The 14975-nt window shown below is 30.6% G+C and overlaps 1 protein-coding gene across 1 annotated transcript in view; it reads left to right on the top strand.

Moving 5' to 3' along the window:
- Positions 1-14809, top strand: part of Dip-C (dipeptidase C) — a 38408-nt gene extending 23599 nt beyond the window's left edge. The window contains exons 10-16 of the mRNA XM_076469146.1: positions 414-482; positions 2054-2131; positions 4503-4651; positions 7052-7236; positions 7815-7925; positions 11212-11295; positions 13387-14809. Coding sequence (XP_076325261.1) covers positions 414-482; positions 2054-2131; positions 4503-4651; positions 7052-7236; positions 7815-7925; positions 11212-11295; positions 13387-13539 — 829 coding nt within the window. The 3' untranslated portion in view covers positions 13540-14809. The remainder of the gene's footprint in view (positions 1-413; positions 483-2053; positions 2132-4502; positions 4652-7051; positions 7237-7814; positions 7926-11211; positions 11296-13386) is intronic.
- Positions 14810-14975: the final 166 nt, after the last annotated feature.

Genomic DNA, 14975 nt, shown 5'->3' with positions numbered 1-14975 from the left:
ATATCACAAAGGATACACTTATGCTTAAGAAGATAAAGCTGAACTTAGACTGCCACTGGAAGCAAGCGATGCTCATATTTATACTGTAGAGTATATAAATGCGCATTGATTGTGTTTGCAGAATAATATAGAATAAGCAAGTGATGCAAATTTCTGGAGATCAATCTAGAAAATTTTATAAAAATGTCAGCCATAATAGAAAGGACTCAAGGACTTGTACATATTGTATACATATAGCCACATTTTGGTTATTGTAAGCTGACCTTTTTCTCCAGGGCTTTTTAATTTTCAGGTTAAATAAATGCTAGTATGTTGTTTATTTGTAATATATTCTTTTAACACACAGAAATTTCATTGCAACTTTTATATCCATTGGCTATTTAATTTTCCTGATTGTTTTTCTTTTCTTTCAGCATATTCCAACACTACTGCTATTTTACTGGTGGATCGAGACACATGTCATACACTTGTATTTGTGGCAGGTAAGCAAAATTTTGGTAACAAAAGTAATAGTAGACCATTTACAAGTTTCACAGTCATAGAATTCTGGTGGAGTGTCTGTACCTCTATCAAAGGTTTTATGACAAACCAGTCTAGGTATCCAAAAGCAAAAATTGTAAACTTAAAATTTTTATTTTGCCTGTTTGTGCAAAGTGAAAGCTGCTATGATCCTGTAACACTGTAGGTTCTGTACTTGTAACTAGTTGTCTAGAAAGTAAATGTAAAGTAACTTAAATCTATTATAAACATGAGGAAATGAATTGCTAGGTTATTAGTACTGTATTTAAATATTCTTGAGCTTATGAGATGACTTTCAAAGCAGAATAATATTAGTCAACAATAGAACAAACATTTTTCTTCATATTTCAATCTCTGAGTTGAAATGAAACAAAATAATAGAGCACATTATTGAAAGAAAACTTCTAACGTAAGTGATCTATTTAAGAATTGGAGTCAGTGGGGTGGTAAGGCAAAGTGGATATTGAAATAAAGCAAGAAATAAAGCATTGTAGACTATAACATAAGGTAGAGGAAAGGATAGAGTGAAACATGTGCAAGTAGAATAGCAAAACACGTGGTTGAAAGTGGAAAGACAGAGAGAAGTGATAATGTAATTTGATAATGCAAGATTGGCACTATGCTCACCAAACCACAATATGTTTTACAGTTTGTAGTTTAGTGGGGTTTTTTATGCTCATTGATTCTTGAGAGCATTGTATTTAGATTACAAGTGTATATTTAAAGACCTGAAAGCCCAATATTTTGTGGTTATATTCTATTAAATATAAAAACATTGATATATAAATGCATAGGAAAATATATAAACTTCTATTTTTTTGTAGATATTAATAATACATATTGATCAGAGTTTTGATTAGTTACATGTGTTTGATAATTTTAAAAAGCTTAAAATTTTTTAGTTGGCTCATGTAAAACTACTGTACAATTTTTCTATGGATGAATTATGATTTAAAACGTGTTTTAAAAATATAGATAAATTGTATGTTTGATTCAAGCCTAAGTTTTCCACTTGAACCTACGCTTACATGTATATCTAACACTAGTTGATACAATTGGAATTGTATGGACAATCTTTATCTCAGCGAGTCAAAATCCTCTTCAAATCCAACTATTTATAGCAGCTTGACTGTGAGCGAAGTAAATGTTTAGCCATTGAACATTTATTCATATCTTAATACTTCTTTAAAAAACAGTTTCAAAATAATTTGAATGTATCTGCAAGGAAAGTCCAAATTTATTTTTAGCAATAGGAAACATTTTCAGTGCTAATGTTTTGTGAATATTAACCCTTTTTGTTACAATCTAAATTTTTAATTAATAGTGATATAAATGTGTTATAATTTAATGTTCCATTTAACACTAACAGAAGAAATGTAATTTTTTTTATAGAAATCAAAACTTGCTCATTCTAGGAATATAAATTTGTTGGCTAGAAATAATGTAATGTTTTGAATTGTTTTGTTTTTAAAAATAAAAATGAATCAATGTGAAGTTCTTAAATTTAAATTTTGTTCATCCGTCTTTTCTCTAGTGGAGAAAATGGTGCAGTTCTCCATTATGGTCATGCAGGGGCACCCAATGATAAAACTGTGAGAGATGGAGATATGTGGTAAAGAGCTTTCCTTTGTTTTGTGTTCAAGAAAATGAGAAAAAAACACTTGTAGACTTTTTACCATGTGAGATAATTATAAACTATATCTTTATTTCCCATGATAGATTATATCTATTATCCATAAGTATTTGTTTAAAAACTTTAATAATGTCTTGCACTTGCATGAAAGGTCACACAAAATGCACTGAAGTATTTCTTTCCCAGCTGTACTGTTTATGAATAACATGAGAGAGAAGGAAATTACCATTGCAGAGTATAATCTACCCTGTTACTGAAACAACCTAAATACGTCTAAGATTCCAACTAGTTTAAATAATTTTATTAAAAAATATCCCTTGAAAGCAAATTACCTTTAGATCAAACTGTTATACCCCTATTTTTGACTTTCTCGTTTTTAAAGTATGTATGCTGCTACATATGTAAGTCATGCCAGTTGTTTAGTTATATCTGCTATTGATGTGATTTTTTTGCCAGCAAAATTGGTTTTACAAGTAAAGTGTAAGTAGCCACAATCAGTTTCAAATCATATCCATTGACCTGTTCAGTGTCGTAAACGAGATAATTCGTCCTAGCTGATCGCTAACACAGTACCACGGACGAGTTAATCCGTTCTCAATAATACCTAACTTCAACGCTAGATGTCAGCACCATACATACATTTGATCTACTTACAAATTGTTTCACTTTCGATCCAAACTGGCGTCACGCAAAAAGTTACAAAATGAAGAAGCATTAGAGTTGTATTATAGCAGCTGAAATACTTGGCAGTCAACACATACTGCAAAAAGTCACCTTGTCTATCTAAATACCAGTTTTTAATTACTAGATTGTATATTTTGTTTGTATATTCACTTGAGTGTAACCTAAACAGAACAATTACTTTTTTGCTAAAGGTTTCTAAACTAAAATGTAATGGCAATGTAATAAAATTTTTGTTCAAAAAATAAATCTAAAAATTATTTTTTTTCTAAAATTTTGGTATTAAATCTCCAGCTTATTTTTGTTACCCATATTTTACTTGATTTATAATTCAAGATTTTCAAAGACCCAATCAATATATTATACAGGGTGTTCAGAAAGTCACTGTGCACTTTTATATTTATTAACATAAATATAATATATTTTCAATATAGAATACAGGAGGTAAATATGAATGACAATTATAAACAATATTGAAAGTTTGACCCCTGTTGGCATCAATACAGGCTTGGATCCTTCTTATTTTGTTTATAAACACCGCTATCTGTTGCTGGCTTGAAATAGACTGAATAAAATATGATTACATAATTGCACAGTGACTTTCCAAACACCCTGTGTTTTGGATTAAATAATATATATCTTATAAGTCTTAATGGCTTGAAACGTATGTTTACAAAACTTTGATAAAAGGTAACAATAGAAATTAATTTCCTGATTTGTTTATGATTCTTATGTATGTTCTATATTTTGTGTTAGTTGTTTTGTTTTTTTTATCTTTGAAGCTTTCACTTCTAATTTACCATTCAAATATTGATCTGGCATCATAGTTGCCTGTTAAGTATCTATAGTGTTTCATCACCAAAAAGTATCTTGAATTGGATCTTTTCTTAGTGGTAAAAGTTCATGTTGACTATTAGTTACTAAATAAAACAAATAACTGCAACATTACATTAACCAACAATACTAATTACAGCTGTTAAGTAATTCATTTAAGAATATTTGTATAAGTTTCCTGGTACTTCTATGTAATTTTTGAATCCAATTATACATGTATTTTTTTGTTTTGTTAGGCTGATCATATCAAAAGTGGGCCACATTTGAATTTTTTTTTGAAAAATTAATTCCTTGGGCGTTTTTTTACAGTTCTATATTTATTAATATTAGCAGAAAGTCGTGCATCTAATGATTGTGTGTCAGGAAGTTGTGGAATTAATGTTTGTGTATATGTTAAACTTAAAGTATTATTTTTTTTGTTAACTTTCTGTTTCTTCACATTCTTGAACATTGGATACAACCCTGTCTAAAGGAAGGAACCTTTTAAAAGTAATTGAAGTGCATTATTAATGTGTGTATATCTTTGGAGGTCATTAATAATAGCAGAAGTTCTAATTTTGGAGATAATGGTGTTAGTGTAAGCTCACTTTCTTATTGAACCATGGCTAATTTATATGCTCATTTATTTCTTAAAAAATGATTGGTTTTCCCAGTTTTCTGGAACTTTGTGCAATAACATTTGTTTTTTTTTATGAGGTGATTTAGGTATTTTGTAATGTCACATTATGGATAGTTAACATAATTTATTTAAGAAGTGTTTATGAAATGAGAGTTACAATTAATATGTTTATATTTTATAGTAATCTTGTAATGGTTTCCAATAATTGATCTACAGCTTGTTTGATATGGGTTGTGATTACTACTGTTACACGTCAGACATCACTTGTTCATTTCCTGCCAATGGAAAATTTACAGAAGATCAAAAAATAATCTATGAATCTGTTTACAATGCTAGTCGAGCAGTGATGAATGCTGTAAAACCAGGTTAGTGTAATATAAACTAAAACTGAGTTTGTTTTTATGGTGATGGTTATAAGTTTCTCTTGTGTATGTATTTGGGTATCCTTTTGAATGTGTAATAAATTTATTTTTAATCTGTCATTGTAGGAATGAAAAGACCATGTGTATTTTTTGTAGGAAAATACTCTCCAAATTTATTAATTTTTGCAGTGTTGTTAGAATATTTTTTAACTTAACAATGTATAAATGAGAATAGATACATGCATTACACTTAAGTGAAGTGTATTTTAATAGTTTTATGTAAACTTGTAACCACCAATGTGACAGGTTGGTAAACTAAAATACAGTAAAAGGTAATTAATACAGTAAAGGGTAATTGTTTTTAATATGGTAGAGATTTTTTAGGTTTAGTCTTTAAAGTAAGTAACTAAGCTTTTGCATTATGATTATTTATTGTTAATCCAAAATGTCGTCATTGTGATCTTGGACATTTATGTATCAATTTTCTAATAATGAAAAATAATTCTGTTGAACTAGAAGTTAGAACATAATCTGTGTTTTCTCAAGAAAGCTGGTATGGGTATTAAAACTTTTATTGATAAGCAGAGAACAACGTTTTGACCTTCCTAGGTCATCTTCAAGGTAACAGTTTACAACTGATCGTTGCCGGGCACGTCTTAGGGGCAAGAGTGTAAATTGGTACAGGACTGTATGGGTTGTTGCAGTTAGATGTTAAATTTAATTAGTATAGTTATAAAGGTGTTCCTATATATTGGTTTAATTTTGGTTTTAGTTGTATAAGTAGGGATTCTCTGATTTTGTGTTTGTTTATATTTGTATCCCTAATTGATATGTAGGTGTTTTCTGTGGTTGTGTTGTGTTTATGTGATTTGCGGTGTTCGAAAATGCGTGAGGGTGTTTCTTTTGTGTTCTTCAAATCTAGTTTTTATTTTTCTGCTTGTTTCTCCAACATAGAAATCATGACAGTTGTTACACTATATTCTATAAATATTGTTTGTGTTGTGTTTGTCAGTGTAGTGTTTACATAATACGGACTTTAGTTTTGCACCTGGTTTTGGAAAAAAAATTGGTGTTTACTGAAATGTTGTGTTTTAAGATTTTTTTCCAAGTGTTGGTTATTTATTTTGTGCTGATATTGGGAACATAGTGTGCAGCAGTGTAGGGTTTTGTTGTTTCTTGGAATTTATTATTGTTTGTTTGTTATTGATCTAGATGTGAGTGTATAATTCTTTCAATGGTTTTTGGAGGAAACTTGTTAATGTTAATGAAGTGTTTTATTTTGTTGATTTCATCATTAATTTTATTGGGTGAGCATATTTTTGTGGCTGTGTTTATTTGGTTTATCAATGTTTAGTTTCTTGTTTCATGTGCTGAATCCTAGGGAATGTATAGTCCAGTATGGGTGATTTTTTTGTGGATTTCTGTTTTGAATTGTGTATTGATTCTTGTGATCTTGAGGTTATGAAATACTGTTTGTTAGTTTTCTCATGTTCCTAGGTGAACTTAATGTTGGAGTGTACGGAGTTAACATTGTTGAAAAAACTAAGTGTGTTCTGCAGATGTGAATCCAGCAATTGTGTTTTTAACATATCTGTACTAGTATATTGGTGGGTGTAAGGCTGAATTGATCACTTGAGATTCAATATTCAATCTGTCGTAAAAATGTTGGCTAGAACTAGTGACATGGGATCGTCTATACTTAGGCTGTTTATTTGTAAGTAGTTTTGATCATGGAACATAATTAGTTTTAGAAGTAATGAATTCTATAAAGATTGTTAATTGGATGTTTAGGTATTAAGTGCATTACATGACATTTTTCTCAGAACTTTTTATTGTCACCTTATAATTCTTGTTGGTGACTATGAATACAAGTTAACTTTAAGTTTTTATCTAGTTGAACTTTCTCAAGGTTTTAAAGCTGACAGAAATGGACTAAGAAGAAGGTATAGTCTCATTACTTTTGGGAAAATTATTTAATGAGAGAATAGCAATGCTATTTTAAGTTCCATGTTCTGTAACCAAGGTGATTTATTTTGTAAAAAAATAAAGATAAGCTTGTCATTTATCCATTCATTTCGAGCTGTATGTTTGAAATCATTTAATTAAGTTTTATATTTTGTGAATAGAAGAAAATGTGGAAAAGTAAATGAATTCACCTGGTAGTTCAGATGTATACTTTAATTGTTTTCTATTGCTGAATAATTACTGAATTACATTTAAAGCTTTCATCACTGCAAAAATTCTGTCATCCTTCCATTCTGTTGAGTTATGTGCCAAGAACATTTCCAAATCCTAGTTTAAGTATTTCCTAGCAAGTTTTTATTGGGCTTAGTGAAAATTCTGTACTGAAATGCTGATGTAATTATGGTTGTTTTCATAGTGATTTTATGTTATTGTTTTCAGGTGTTTCATGGGTAGATATGCATCTCCTGGCAGAACGTACTCAGCTTGAAGAGTTAAAACGTCATGGACTTTTGAAAGGAGATGTTGATGAAATGATGAAAGCTCACTTAGGAGCTGTTTTTATGCCCCATGGGTTGGGCCACTTTATGGGATGTGACGTACATGATGTGGGAGGATATCCGGAAGTAAATATTTAAAGTTATTAGTCAAAAATACATTTTTCATATAATACAGCTTCTAACACAATAACTTACATTTATATTTGAGAATATATTATTATATTTGTTATTAGTTGTTTGGTTCTCAGATCAAGTACATTCTTTCAAAATGCTAACTTTAAAAAAAGCAACAGCTACCAACTGTTGCTTCTGGCTGGTATTGAGTATTTAATTCATAGGATAATGTTTGAAACTGTGTTTGTTCATACAGTCTTTTAAACTTTACATTTGGAAGTGGCAGTTATAATAGTTATAACAGTGAAAGTAGTGCACCATTGAATGACTTGTAAAGTTATTAACTTAAAATACGAGTAAAAAGATTTATTGTTTTTAACAATTTCAAAATTGAGATAGGTATAATAACTGAAAGATTTTTTGTCTTTATACTGAGACATTTTTTCTTAAGAAGTGCTAAAGTTCAGATACATTAACATGTAACTTTGATTGTAGTAAGGACTAACTTTCTGACATTATCACACTAACTTGCATATATAAATATTTAGGATGTATAAGACAGGTTTAAATGACAAAATATATTTTTTTAGGGTGGACCACCCCGGCGATCTGAGCCAGGTGTGCGTTCACTAAGAACAGCACGTATTCTTGAAGAGGGAATGGTTTTAACTATTGAACCTGGAATTTACTTTATTGATGCTGTAAGTTAATGTTCAAATCAAGAATAACTTGTACTATATCAGACTTATCATGAACACAAAATACTAACATTATATTACACAGAGAAGTGATTGGTATTTAGATTAATTGGTGTTAAAGCAAAATCTTAGTTTATGAAAAGTATCCCCAAAATACTCTTAATCTAATATTTGTGTTGTGCAGTTCTATTTAATATTATCACTTATCTCTTTATTTTATATATAATATGACATAGAATGTTTACGAATTACTTGGAATTAATACTATAAAATTATTTGCAATTTAAAAAAACAAACTTGCCTGCAGTAATAATTCATAGTTCTTGTAGTGAGGTTGAATTTTAATTTTGTTTAATGTTTTAAGGTGTATTGTAAACAGAAATAATTACTTTTTTAAGTCAAATATTTGTTAAAAAGCATCACATTTGTATTTATTTAAATAGTAGTAGAACATTTAAAACTTTTATAAAAGTAACTGACATTTGATCTGTTAATGTACACATTTATAAACTAAATACAGCAGCAGTTGAATTATTAGTTTTGACTTTTGAATTTAAATTTGATAGTTAGAAGAAGTAATTTATGATTTTCTATTTAAATGAAAACAAATACATTACATGATACAATTTAACAAGCTGTTTTTTAAGAAACAGTTTTGACTTTAATGCCTCATGGTTGTGGTATAGTTTTCCTCATCTACCTCACATTTTTAAATTTTCAACATCTTTCTTGTCTTTTCACCATTGGTCTGGCATGCCCAGATGGTTAGTGTGCTCAACTTATGATCTGAGGGTCTCATGGGGTTTGAATCCCTGCTCCACCAAACATGCTAGCCCTTTCAGCCATGAGGGCATTATGATGTGAATAGCCCAAGAGTTGGCAGTTGGTGGTGATGACTAGCTGCCTTCTCTTTAGTCTTACACTGCTAAATTATGGATGGCTAGTGCAGATAGCCCTCGAGTAGCTTTCTGGGAAATTCAGAACAAGCCAGTCTTTTTCTCAGACTTGACTGCTACTTATCCATTTTTCAATGAATGTGGTACTCTAATCAAAAGATCTCAACTCACTTTAAAGTTGAGTATTTTAAGAAAAAATATTCTAGTTCACACTCTGGTTCTTGCAATGAAGGGAAGATCTAAGGATTTTGGAGCAGCTTTCTTTGAAGTAAGTTTGTTGCATGTCTTTTAGGGTACAAACCCATAACTACTAAAAGAATGTATCATGCAAGATAATTAACCTACAGAAACTACTGAAAAGGCTCAGAGTAGGTAGGTTTACAAATTTTAAATCGCATGTGATTCTTCTAAACTTTGTTTAGAGGCAAGTCACAAGGAAAGTCCATTTTTTATTTTTGAAGGAAAAATATGTAAGCCTAGGTGTAAATACATGTAACATTAGCTTGTTTCCCAGAAAGGGAACCAAAGGCTTACTTAGAGGTGGTTACCCGTGTAACCATTTAGACAACCACACAGTAGTGTGTTTGTTTGTCAGTCAGTAAGTAGACATTTATCATGATATCGTACAAGGGATTGTTAATGTTGCAATTTGTACTGGTGTGACATCAGTAAATTACGTGCATGCAATGAGTCATAAGAATTGTAGGCTAGAACATACATAGGAACTTCAAAAGCAAGCAATATAAATGCTTTCCTCTTAATTTTGGTTTGATTTATTTTTTAAATGTTACATTTTGGGGGGATTTTGTGGATGTACGTTTAGTATGGAAGATAATAATGTTGTACCCTTCTGAGAAAAAAAGTCCTTTCTTAGACATTTTAGGAATTATGTATTCACTGTGTTGTGATAAATTGTATTTTGGCAAGTGATGTTAAGTTCCACTATTTCACCAGTGCGTGACATGATTATGTATTTGAGTACAGAACTGTCAAGGCAACTGAGTCAACTGAAACACATTCTATTTTTTTCAACAGTAGCAAATATTGATTGAACTTTCCCATTAACAAATGAAAGCTTTGGCATGTTCACAAAACTGTATATCTGGCATGATCTGATGATTAAGGCACTCAACTCACAATTTGCAAGTCACAGGCTCAAATCTCTGTCAATATACTCACCCTTTTGTCCATGAAAGTGTTAAAATGTGACAGTTTTTCACTATTTTTTGGTAAAATAGTAGCCCAAGAGTTGACTCAAAATCCCTTCTTTCTGCTGGTATAGATAGTATTTGTGTAACTTTGTGACAAATACAGAACAAAAACCCAATGAACAGACTGCTTTTTGACATAGCCAAATCATTAACATGAGACACTTGTGATCCTACATAAATTGGGTGATCCATAAATATATTCTGTATTTAGGGTACAGAATGTTTATCATATGATGTGAATTAAATGCAAGTCTTCTGAGGACATCACTGATTTGTATGTATTGAAAACAAGTGGCTTGAAAAGTGTACAATGTAGTTGTTAAAAACACTTTTAGATTGAAAATGTGCAACAGATTCATTTTAGGAAGTTGATTCATGGATAATGATTCAATTAGTGATAGGTTCTGAAGCTCAAACATTTCCTGAACTATGTAGATCATACCTGTTGCTCAGAATTTAGGCATAACTAGTTTGAGTTCCAATAATAGTTATTGTAATATGTTGGTTGATTGTTTCTAGTGAGTGTATTTACAGCTGAGGACTGTTGATGCTCTAGGACTAATATGATACACTGCTGGCCAAAATCTTAAGGCCAATAAACATAAAGACAAAATATGCATTTTGCATTGTTAGACTCAACCATTTATTTCAGTAGAGCTTTGAAGGATGAAAATAAGGAAAGGGAAAATAAAAATAAACTTTTTTAGCATTTAATAGGGAATATGTGAAAACTATAAAATTCAGTCTATTCTAACTAGTTAGTAATTACTGCATGGCTCTCACATATGAAGTGTAATTATATAATACTTTTTATCAATACAAGAATAACTGCTTTATTAAAAAATGTCTTTACAAACACATTGTGTGCATGTTTCCATGACTCAGATTTAAGTCTGGGAAATGCAGCTAGTTTAAGATTCAGATGTAAGTCTGCAACACAAAACTTTCAAGATGTTATGGGATGGTTTAAATGATTTACTTTTTTGTTTTTTTATAAAAGCTGAATCCTTACCAAATTCTGATAATTACATTATACAAATGAAGTGATACAGTGAAAAATAGATAACATGTAAGATGTTTATAATGTTGATACGATGTATATAAATATGGGTTTCTTTTTGGAAAAGAAAAACAAATTCTATATAAATTTAATTTTTATCCTGTTCTTTTTTATATATATAGCTTTTAGAACAAACATTGAATAATCCTGAACTGGCAAAGTTTCTCGTACCTGAATGTGTAGAACGCTTTCGTAACTTTGGAGGGGTGAGTTTATTTTCACATATAAAGTTTTTAAATAATGAAGAGGAAAAAGGTTTTGGACTAAGTCATTTGTCTACTTTTGGCAAGTAGGCAAAGAAAATATTTTCAGGCCTCCAGTTAAATCTCTAAATGTTTTTCAGAAGTTTAATTTTTACAACTATCTGTATAATTGCTAAACAATCCCATTCAGAAAATATATATTTACTGAAAAATATTTTATTTTGCTTTTATTTGAAACATAAAATTCATTTCATTGTTGTAGTTGTGCATCTTTTTTTACCCAGGCATTTAATGTATCCTGTGATATGTAGTATTGTAAGCAAGACCTGAAAATACTTTGTACATGTAGCTACATACTGCTTTTAAATTTACTTGCATGTCTGTTTAATATGGAAAGTTGATTTAAAAAACAAAACAACAAAAAACACTCATATGAATGGCTGCTACAGAAATATTTTGTATGTAAACTCAAAAGGTGATCAGTCTCAGTTGTTAGGTGGGAAACAACTGTGTTTGAAATACATACATATATGTATAATTTGTTATTTTAACTCAAAAACAAGCTAAAAAAAATTAAACCAAAAAACATTATATCGACTTAAAAAGATCCTAGGGTACAAACTACAATGTGGGATTATAAAATGTACCTTAAGTTTTGGAGGTGACTGTGGAAGTAGGACCAACATAGTAATGGGTATACACTGTCTATCACTCTTTAATTTTAATTTAAGTAACAGGGATTATAAAATGTACCCTAAGTTTTGGAGGTGACTGTGGAAGTAGGACCCACATAGTAACGGGTATACACTGTCTATCACTCTTTAATTTTAATTTAAGTAACAGGGTGAAAAGTATTTCGAGCAGGACATGTGAGACATCTTTTTCTATTACATTTTTTAACATTTGCAGCAATATAATTACTATAACCAGCTCACTACGCTAATTTATAGTTTCACAATTTATCATTAGTTAAGGTTATTATACTTCATAAAGATTGAACAATGTAATGAAAAGTACAGCATAGTTAGTGACCATTCACATACATCAGTCTATCACTGATAGAAATCAGGACTTCAATTCCCTTTGGTGAACTCAGCAGATAGCTTGATGTGGCTTTGCTATAAGAAAACACACACACTATCAGTGAAAGAGGATGTATCCCCACTGCTTTGTGGATCCTACTTCTTCAGTCACTTCCAAAATCTAGGGTACATTTTATAATCCAACATTGTAGCTTGTATCGTTGGATCTTTTCAGTTGATGTAGCTTTTTTTGTTTAATTTTTTTTGTGTTGGTTTGTTTTTGAGTTAAAATAATAAATTGTATAATTAGTCAGAGGTTTGGATTTACTGTTTTTAATGTAGTCCTTCCTTATGATTTTACTTAATTTTCTATTTATCTTCATTAGAATGTAATTATTCTCGCTACAATATATATGTATTTAGTGCTCTAGACCATTATAAATTACAGCACCTACAAAAAGGGATTAATAAAATGGCTTGTGATTTAGTCAAATTCAATTTAATGTCCATAATGTAACAGGAAAAGAAATAAAATATCCCTTAATTTGTAAATGTTTTTGGGCACATTTGTTTTAACATCCTATTTTGTCTCTGTGGTCTAAATTCTTACAATTTTAATGATAAGAGTTGTAAACATCAGAGAAAGAATCCCAAGTATTATTGCTTTTCTGTTTCAGGGGTTCAGTTATTGTTTTAGTTATATTTTTCTTAAAAATGCTGCTTATTGACACATTATTTCTAGGATGGATGTATAATAAATTTGTACTTGCATGTGTGAAAAGTTTACAAAAAACTAAGTTATTTTGTTTATACCATATATGAGCTTCAATCTGGTTATTTATCAAAGTATTATAGAAACTGATACATTTGGTAGTTGAAATGTAGTTGAAATTAAATGTTAGTACTTGATACTCATGAACTTTTAACATGATAGTAGATAAAAAAAAAAAAAGATATATTGTTTTAAGTTTCATTTGTTTTTAAAACTCTATATCAATCAATATCATAGCTAAGTTTTGAGTGTGTTGCACATTATTCTTAAATGAAGAAAATTTATTTAATAACCCTTTAGGTTCGTATTGAAGATGATATTGTTGTTACAAGTGATGGTATGGAACTGCTCACTTGTGTGCCTCGCACAGTTGAGGAGATTGAAGCTCTCATGGCCGAAGGAAAACAACTACCAAGCCCTTTCCCTCAAGAGAAACTGCTGCAGAAAGAATAATTTTACAAAGGTATGGATGAAAAGATAGGAAGAGATCTATCAAACCATAGAACACAGTCAGGGGTGTGTGGGTGGGTGTATTCAGTTCTGAAGTGTACTGAAAGAACACAACTGTGGGTGTATTCAGTTCTGAAGTGTACTGAAAGAACACAGCCGTGGGTGTATTCAGTTCTGAAGTGTACTGAAAGAACACAGCCGTGGGTGTATTCAGTTCTGAAGTGTACTGAAAGAACACAGCCGTGGGTGTATTCAGTTCTGAAGTGTACTGAAAGAACACAGCCGTGGGTGTATTCAGTTCTGAAGTGTACTGAAAGAACACAGCCGTGGGTGTATTCAGTTCTGAAGTGTACTGAAAGAACACAGCCGTGGTTGTATTCAGTTCTGAAGTGTACTGAAAGAACACAGCCGTGGTTGTATTCAGTTCTGAAGTGTACTGAAAGAACACAGCCGTGGTTGTATTCAGTTCTGAAGTGTACTGAAAGAACACAGCCGTGGTTGTATTCAGTTCTGAAGTGTACTGAAAGAACACAGCCGTGGTTGTATTCAGTTCTGAAGTGTACTGAAAGAACACAGCCGTGGTTGTATTCAGTTCTGAAGTGTACTGAAAGAACACAGCCGTGGTTGTATTCAGTTCTGAAGTGTATTGAAAAAGATTTTTTTACAATTTGCTTGTTTGAAATGTTATCCTGAATGTGTATCACATTGTGAGTAGTGGCAGACTCCACTAATTCTCTGTGTTATGTATATGGTTTTTCCAGTCAATTGTATGTGAATACAGATTATAAGCTAGACTAAAACACACACACACAAAGTTATTTTTATTTTCTGTCCAAAATAATTTTAAAAAAAAGTCTACATTTTGAAATGTTATTTGTCCTTAAGGCAACTTTAAGCTATAATATTAAATGGCTGATTTACATTTTATGAAACATCATATCGATTGTATAGCATTCCTCTTTAGGTCAAATTCTCTTTAACTGCATCTTTTGTTTTATTTTTCATTTGTAAGGTTTGTGTTTTATTAGATTCTATTCAAAAACTTCCAAAATAGTTTATTTATCAGTTATTTGTATCTGCCATATACCTCTGTAATGTTCTCAACTTCTAAAATAGTAAGATAGCATTTGTTTCATGTGTTACCTCAAAAGTATGACATCATCTTTGGACTGTTGCTTGCAATTCAGTTGTAGTTAGTGACCATGTGATGAGAGCTTGCTGAACTCTGTTTAATCAGTCAATTCCCATTCTTAACATCATATAAAAGTTTGTTGAAAAGATCCTTGTTTGATCTAATAAGTTTTATATGTTTAACTGCTATGTAGTTTTTTTTTCTGGGCAAATTGAATCACTACAAAGTACTTGTTTGTGTATAAGTTTGGTTTATACTGTAAATGAGCAAGCTTTTCTCACTTTCAAAGTCATCTTCCTTTGGTTAT

Source organism: Tachypleus tridentatus, chromosome 12, assembly GCF_004210375.1.
Source record: "Tachypleus tridentatus isolate NWPU-2018 chromosome 12, ASM421037v1, whole genome shotgun sequence".
In the NCBI taxonomy this organism is placed as follows: Eukaryota; Metazoa; Arthropoda; class Merostomata; order Xiphosura; family Limulidae; genus Tachypleus; species Tachypleus tridentatus.
Note: the sequence above shows the minus strand (reverse complement) of the source record. Positions and strands in the feature narration are given on the sequence as shown.